Source organism: Ictalurus furcatus, chromosome 21 (genome assembly GCF_023375685.1).
Source record: "Ictalurus furcatus strain D&B chromosome 21, Billie_1.0, whole genome shotgun sequence".
NCBI classification, from domain to species: domain Eukaryota; kingdom Metazoa; phylum Chordata; class Actinopteri; order Siluriformes; family Ictaluridae; genus Ictalurus; species Ictalurus furcatus.
In genome coordinates this window covers 14,965,633-14,974,306 of record NC_071275.1, presented here as the reverse complement: position 1 = coordinate 14,974,306, position 8,674 = coordinate 14,965,633, and the positions used below count along the sequence as shown (strand labels likewise).

The 8,674-nt window shown below is 43.2% G+C and overlaps 1 protein-coding gene across 2 annotated transcripts in view; it reads left to right on the top strand.

Moving 5' to 3' along the window:
- The first annotated feature begins 3,351 nt into the window (after positions 1 to 3,351).
- The window catches only part of kif21b (kinesin family member 21B), a 67,152-nt gene continuing 61,829 nt past the window's right edge, over positions 3,352 to 8,674 (top strand). For both annotated transcript variants that reach the window (XM_053652480.1, XM_053652479.1), the window contains exon 1: positions 3,352 to 3,758. In XM_053652480.1, the coding sequence (XP_053508455.1) occupies positions 3,718 to 3,758 (41 nt within the window). In that variant the 5' untranslated portion in view covers positions 3,352 to 3,717. The remainder of the gene's footprint in view (positions 3,759 to 8,674) is intronic.

Here is an 8,674-nt window from a genome sequence, read left to right as displayed (position 1 = left end):
TACTAGGGTAGCCTTCTTTCACCTTAGAATTATTTCTAAGATAAGAAATATAATGTCACTACATGATGCAGAAATATTAGTTCATGTTTTCGTCACCTCTAGACTAGATTATTGTAATGCCTTACTGTCTGGATGTTCCAGTAGGAGCATAAACAATCTCGTTAGTCCAGAATGCAGCTGCAAGAGTCCTTACTAGAACCAGACAGTATAACCACATCACCCCTATCTTATCCACACTGCATTGGCTCCCAGTAAAATTTCACATTGATTATAAAATACTATTATTGACTTATAAAGCACTGAATGGTCTCGTGCCACAGTACCTGAGTGAACCTTTGGTCTTCTATGATCCGCCATGCCTACTTAGATCAAAAGGTGCAGGCTATTTGTTGGTACCTCAAATAGTGAAGGCTACAGAAGAGGGAACAGCTTTCTCTTACAAAGCCCCACAATTATGGAACAGTCTTCCAATTAGTGTTCGGGACTCAGACTCATCTCAGTGTTTAAGTCCAGGCTGAAAACATATTTCTTTAGGTAAGCTTTTTATGAATATTTTTTTTCTTAGGTAAAGGAGCAGATCTAGAGGGTTCACAGTCAGAGAGTGTTGTGGTAAACTGGGATGTTTGGATTACTGCACACTGCACTGTACAGTAATATATGATATTAAAGTTAGTGCACTCATTTTGATCAGATTGCATAATGGATTTCAGGCCCCCCAAAAATGAATAATATCCATAATCATTCCAGTTCGTTCCATTCTTCCCTTACTATAATTGTGTCTACACAAAATATTACTTACTAGGGGAGACCACTCAAATGTCCCCACAAGGATAAACCAGGCAGATATTATTATCCATTTCATCTTCACCAAGATATAAAAACATGCTCCTCATGCACAACCTTTCAATTCTTCTTCTGTATGAAGTTGTCATGCTCTTAAGACAAAAAAGAAAAACGAAACACATACATTTTGTTCAGCTTTGAGTTCCGTGTTCCCATATTTCTCCTTAGCAAATAAATTCCCCCAAAGCAATTGCACATCTATTCAATTTCAAATCATGAACAAAGTCTGTTATAAAAAATATGTCTGCAAAGCCCAAAATAGAAACCCTACAGGGGGGATTATAGAATCAAAGAAAGAATACAGAAAAAAGTAACATATTCTCAGTTTTATCACAGTCACGCTCATGTACTGTATGTGTCTCTATACACATCATTTGCATTACAAATCTGAAATTGGTTGGTTTCGTCTCAGCATTCATCAGAAGCTCCAGTAGGCACAGATATTTGAGTAAAGAAAGCAATTATTACCAGCCTTTTCTACATGGGTGCAAATATAACCACAAATAAATCTGGAATAATTACAAGATGAGTTGCTGTAATACACAGCAGAATAAATATATATTATATATTCAGGCATGGAGTATAGCATTTAGTCTGCTTATTAAAAAAAGCAAAAACAACAACAACAATAACAAAAACACCAATATTTTCATTCACATATCTTCCATACATAAACACATCATGTTTAGGTGTGGTTTTTCAACTAATAAACACCTTGACCCTATTCAAAATTACACTTTACATAAAGTATGAGGGGCATGTGGCTTAGTGGTTAGCACGTTTACCTACCCCCCATCCCCCCCATCCCCCCCATCCCCCCCTTCCCCCTAAAGTCCAAAGAAATGCACTGTAAGCAGGCTTGGGGAGCAACGCAATACATGTGAAAGCATTACTTAATAATCAGGATACAAAAAAATGGGAACTGTAATCCGTTAAAGTTATGTCAAAAAACAAAGTTTACAGGTACCTTTTGTAAAAAAAAAAAAAAAAAAAGGGAATACTATCAAGATGACATTTTTTTTCATTTATAATCAAAGAAATGAATCTTTTCACATAACACAATATAGACAGCTGCTTGATTATAGTTCTGATTCTCTCTTGCCAGTAGTGGCTTACATGAGCAATGCACACATAAATTTTGTGTTATTAGAAATGAACACGAATTGTTCTCTGAAATGCTTTCGTTAGGTTGACCATACGTCCTCTTTTTCAGACCTTAAAAACGCGTCCAGCCTGGATTTCAAAATCTGAGAAAATGTCTGGGATTTGACTTCAGTTTCATTATGATGTGCTTATGGTCTAATACTGCATCATGTGTGTGCATGTTTGCATTGCTTTAACCCCTTTCTGCAGAGTAAACCAATTTTAATCATATATAGTATATATTATTTATTTATATATATATATACCAAACATTGAACATGTTTTTAAGCTCCAAAATAAGCTCTAAATAAAAATATTGTAGATCAGGTTGCATTTCTCTTGACTTTATTTACATTTGTGACCTTGAAGTAATCCAAAAATAATCAGATTACATTACTTTCATATTATGATACTTGGATTACTGATTAATTCAGTTACTGATTAAATTTTTTATGAAGTAATTTGTAACTGTAACGGAATACATTTTTAAAGTAGTCCTCCCAACCCTGGTTGTAGGCTGATTGGCATTTCCAAATTGTCCATATTGTGTGAATGTGTGTGATTGTGCTCTGTAATGGGTTGGCACCCCGTCCAGGATGTCCCCCGCCGTGTCCCCGAATCCCCCGCCTTGTGCCCCGAGTCTCCCGCCTTGTGCCCTGAATCCCCCGCCTTGTGCCCCGAGTCTCCCGCCTTGTGCCCCGAATCCCCCGCCTTGTGCCCCGAGTCTCCCACCTTGTGCCCCGAATCCCCCGCCTTGTGCCCCGAGTCTCCCGCCTTGTGCCCCGAATCCCCCGCCTTGTGCCCCGAATTCCCCGCCTTGTGCCCCGAATCCCCCGCCTTGTGCCCGGAATTCCCTGCCTTGTGCCCCGAATCCCCCGCCTTGTGCCCCGAGTCCCCTGGGATAGGCTCCCCGCGACCCTGTGTAGGACAAGAGGTATGGAAAATGGATGGATGGATAACAAAGTAACCTCCCATTAACGAAAGTGGAGTAATACTTAGTAAATCCTTAAAGCACACAATATAATCTGCCTCTCTCACATGATATAGGACATTCTGACTTGTTTGGGTTAAATAAGTGAGAATGATCTTTGCTTGAAAATTTCCCATTTTTTCATCTCTCTCTAAAAGCAACACACAGCTCATTTCGCTTCAACATTTCCTCCTTTGCCTCCAGCCCTTGTGTTTGCCCTCAGGGTGTTTGAAATTCTGCCCTTTGACCCTCCTCTTTGAGGTATTCTCACTTCACAGCCGTTAAACGCAGATCAGATGCTGCCGCGCCGCTCTCACACGCTCTACAACTGCCGTTTGTCTGCTTTATGCTAATCTCGCACTGGCGTCTAATTGGCCAATTATTGTCCAATGGGCGGAGTTAGCCGGGCGCGTGTGGCTGGAAGGGTGTCGATCGCTCGCGCTGTATAAAGACACGCCCACTCTGCTGTGTGCAGTGCACACCGAGGCTTTTCGGCGGCTCGCTCGCGCACAGACTCATGACAGGATACTACGAGCTGAAGAGGGATTTTTTTTGTGTCTTTTGTTTGTCGTTGGTGTTAAATATGGTTTAAAAGACGGCGACGGAAGATGTGTGCGTTCGTGGAGCTGACCGTCGTTCCGACGTGACCGAGCAGAATGCCGTTGTTGTGCGTTTGTTAGGCAAAACATCCTTTCTGCTGATACAAACACACAAACGGACGGCTTTGACAGCTTCCACATCCACAACAGCCAACGGAAGCCATGGCGACACAAAACGACTGCTGTGTGAAAGTCTCCTTGAGGTAAGACGGACTGGTTCGCAGGTAAAACGCTGCAGAATGAGGAGGAAGAGGAGAAGAGGAGAGAGGAAAAGAAAGCAGAGCAGAGGGTAATAGAGGAGAAGAGAGGAGAGCAGAGGAGAAGAAAGCAGAGGGGAGTAGAGGAGAAGAGAGAGAGAGAGAGCAGAGGAGAAGAAAGCAGAGGAGAAGAAAGCAGAGGAGACGAGAGGAGATGAGAAGAAAGCAGAGTAGAGGAGAGGAGAAGAGAGGAGATGAGATGAGAAGAAAGCAGAGTAGAGGAGAAGAGAAGAGAGGAGATGAGACTGGCTTTAAAAGTCATTTCCTCTTTTGTGTGCGTCTCTGAATAAGACCATGAAGACCCGAGTGGCTTCACATGTGCACGTGTGTTTTATAGAGTTTCACAGGCAAAGGTCGTTGGGTGAGGCAGATCACACCGAACGCGAGTAAGACTGTGCTGAACCATGTAGATTCACACAAATGCAAGATCTACTCATGTATGATCCCAGGTGTGATACATCTCATCATGCCTTTCTTCTGCTGACTTTACCTCCACCTCCACCTTCACCTCCACCTTCCATAATTAGGTGTGTTTGCTGCACCGATTATGATTATGTGCATATGCCCAAGCAAAGATTCTCACCAAAAAGGAGTGTTCATTCAGATATCATTTGATCGCACTATCCCTCTCACCAAGCCTTTCTTCAGAACTAATGATTTTTTTTTTTTTTAACATCAGTGTGATCTATAAAACTGTTACAGTCGGTCTTGAAATGAAGACCTGGTTTCTGATCTGAAGCAGTGCAGCAGTGAAATCCTTGAAGCTTTTGTCTGGCCACCAGATCTTTCCCCTCATAGGGAAGTAAGTGCAATTTAGTCTGGGGTAAAATGAGTTGTAATTGTGTTTAAAGCCAAGCATGACCGGCAGCTTGGTATCCTACCAACACCCCCCCTCCACCCCCCTCCCTCTCTCCCTCCCTTTGTGCAGAGAGAAAGCAATGTTTTTTGAAATGCAAAGACTCTACAGCTGAGCTAGTTGATGGTCTTCATATTTGGAAATTGGAATATTTGGAAAACACGGTGGTGGTGGTGGTGGTGGTGGTGGTGGTAGTTGAGCAGTGGTGCGATCCGCAAGTCTGGGAGTCTGCAGCATGCCGTGGAGGTCACACCTGCACATGGGAGGGTGCTGCTGAGTGGATGAGGAGCTCGCACGCTTGTCTCGGTGTACACGCTACCAGTTTAAAGGTTTATGTCATCTTACACACATGCCCAGGCTTTCTGTTCATGCAGACACCTTGCTACAGCCCTAGGAGCAATGGAGGTGTAGTGATCAGGCTGCAGAAAGGACACATGCAGTCCTTGTGTGCATCTCACACACACACTCACACACACACACACACACACTAGACAAGAAAGGCAGGCATTCCTTTTCTCTATGTCCACACCCTCATGCCTTTGTATGGCAGTTTTCTTTTATTGATGTGACAATGGATAGGTTAGGTCCAAAGACTGTAGTCGAGCTCTATGATAAAGAAAAACAACATTGGTATTGTTCCCACATCAGTCAAATCCACCCCACACCCTCAATCTGTCTATTATTTTTTCCACTTTTCCCTAATCACTGTTAATGTCTGGAGTTGAATGATTCATTTTCCTCGCTGTGTATGTTTGTGTATTCATTTCCTTGTCATATACACTACAGGCCATCCTTTGCTCTGTCCTCCATCCCCACCTTCATAAAGTGTCGACTCATCAGCGCTGTTCTGATTAGACGTGAATAGAAAACGTGTCCCTGGAGCATTTCTGACGATTTTTATCTATAAACCTTGACTTTGAGACTTCCATCTAGAAATGCCCTGGAGACTAGTGATAACACCCATCTCATGCTTCCACTGGGAACGATCTAGAACTGGTAATCATACATGGCTAAATATAACTCCTCGCCTGCAATCAGATGTAGGTCTTATAGCCAGACTCTGAGCGATGCCACATTTCAGTGAAAAACGTACATCCTGTTTACATGTCCAGTCTGCTTCCGTCTGACATTGTTTGAACTCGGCCAGTCTGAGAGCTTGTCCTCTGGGGAAGGGGGTCGCTGGTTTTTGAGAGGTGAATTGTGTGGGAACCAGTCTCATAATAGTACGATTTATTAGAATGGCCCCCTTCCTCAAGACCATGGGGTGAAGCGTGAATAACTCGGGCTTGTCAAGGTCTCCTCTAAAAAAAAAAAAAAAGAAAGAAAAAGGAAAAAAAAAGCGTCATGGTGAGTTTAAAGACCCGCTCTTCCTTATTTACTTCTCATTGAAATCACATGTTGGGGCCCCTGAGAGGCAACATTCTCATTACGCAAAAATGTATGACCTTGAGCAATAGATATGTGAAATGTAGCAGTGACGTTGCTGCAGTATTGTCCTTCACCTTGCTGGTTTTGTGTGCTCCATCGCTTGCACAATTGTCCACTTGTGACAAGCACACACACACAAAAAATCTGAATCGGCACTTTAGCTCTAGAAAACGGTTCAGACAGCCCACCAGTTTGCACACCGCTGCGCTGAACCGTTTTGTATGTGCTTGTGCGGTTTAATATTGACTCGTGGCACAGCCTATTGTCTGCTGAAGTCTCTTCTCACAGCTCCATTAGCGATTTCAGACTGCGTGCTTAAACAGAACGACTTCCCCTCAGCCACGCGGGTCCGAGCCACTCCTTCCTGCCGCTTCCTGTTACTGCAGCGTTTAGAGACATCTCACCCACACCAGGGGTGCAGGATGTGCAGAGCCCGCCTTCGGTGATCTGACAATTTGCTCAGGGTGAGTCAGGGTTGAGGGCTAAAAAACAGAAAACAAAACAAAACAAAAAAGTGTCTGATGCAAAAGCGTAGATACCTGGCGACTGATGATAAACATTCGAGTTAAAATAGACCAATGGTGTTCACGTCAAACAAAAGCCTTTTAGCGTTTAGTATTAAAACCTGGTCCATTAGAGTACTGGATCATTTTAGGGAGTGCAAAGCACTGCACAGGAAGTGAAGGTCAACGGGGTCACTGAAGTCTTTTTATGACCTACTTATCTGCACTAATCTGCTTTCCCGTAACACGCAGCAGTACTTCTGGCTCTTTTGACTGGATAGTAGCAGCCATAACAATATTTGCAGCAATCTCTCTCTCTTTTTTTTTTTACAAAGCCTCTCTCCTCGACGCTTTTAAATGATCCGGAAGAACAAGGAGAGGAAAGAGCGAGCAAGCGGCGAAAAGAAAGAGAGAGTCAATTGATAATGTCCTGCTTTAGTTAATTAGATGCTGCTCCTTTTTCGACTCCATTGCCTGGCAGAATGAAAAGACTAGTTGTATTTGAGATGAAAAGGGGAAGAGATCGGGTGGAGGCGAAGCGGGGGGGGGAAGGAGAGAGAGAGAGAGAGTGGGAGAGAAAAGAGAGAAAGCAGGAAGTGTCCCTTTTGGTGTCGAAAGGGCGGTGGAGAAAAAAAATAAACATTTAGCTCTCGCTTGAAGCAGACAAAGAGAGACATTTTGTTCAATTTAAGCGCGACATAGATAGTGTGTGTGTGTGTGTGTGTGTGTGTGTGTGTGTGTGTGTGTAAGAGATTCAAAGATGTACAGCTGGTCTGCCTTTATAGTTTCCCTCACACAGTGCCCAATGGAGAAAAATAGGGCACAAGGGACAAACAGTAAAAGACTTACTGATGTAGTATGGAGCCAGGTGTCAAACCCTCAGGAGACTAAACAGCCACTGTTCACACACACGCACACACACACACACACACTCAAATGATCCCAAAGAAAATAAGCATTAGGACAATGACTATATTATTATACATTTATGCCAAATATCAAAAATAATCCACGTAAGAGTGGTTTCGGTTTGTTTCGGGTCGCATCACACCACCTCAGCGTGGGTTATTTTAATAATAATCCAATAACTGCACACCTCACTGTATTACTGTGAATACATAAGCATCCAGAACGTCAGAGATGGATCTATACTTGCCGTTTCATTCATTTGTCAGAGCTGCTCACGTGTCCTTGCTCATCCTTCAGAATTCTTGCTCTTACTCCTCAAAAAGGCATTTTTAAAATCTTCACCCTATAATCATCTCCTCGCTGATCTACAGAGGCCTGGGCTTCTTCTGCATAACTCATCTCTGAACTTTTTTTTTTTTGCTGACCAAGCGTACAGCAAAATTTTGATGAATTTCAATGAAGGCTCGTTTCTCGTAGATTTAAATACACACACCCGAGGCATTCTGCTGCTTCACGCTCCAGCAGGCTCTCTGCAGGGTGAGGAGACCTTGTCCCCCGCGCTCCAGACGTTTATTCAAGAACAGCTTCCACCGTAAAATTCTGCCGTCACCCAGCGACTCTCTCTTATTTATTTATTTATTTATTTACTGTCCAGCTCAGGAGATGGATAGAGATGCGGGTACGATTAAAAACGCTGTGCCTCTCAACATCAGAAACAGGGGTCTGGTAATGTCTCCCAAAAACTGGTAACTTGGGATAACCAGCAGGTCATTATCAGTTACCCCTGCTCTCATTAGATGGCACCCCTGTTGGGAAACACCGCTCTAGAGTTTACACAGAATCATGTGAAAAGCAGCCGCTGAGCTGAAACGCCTCGTTGAAGAGAGAGGTCCCAGTAAACTGGCCAGCATGGTTCGAGCTGACTGAAAGGCTACAGTAACTCAAATAACCACTCTTTACAACCGCTGCCACATGATTGGCTGATTAGATAATTGCATGAATGAGCATAGTGTTTATTGTATAGTTTGATTATTGAATTCATAAATCATTAGCACATTCGTCTGCGCATCAGGAGCGCACTGACATGCGATTTGTGTTACTGTTTCATGTTGAAATGCCAGATCCATCGTGCTGATGCAGCTCAGACTCTTCCCATTTGCACGGAA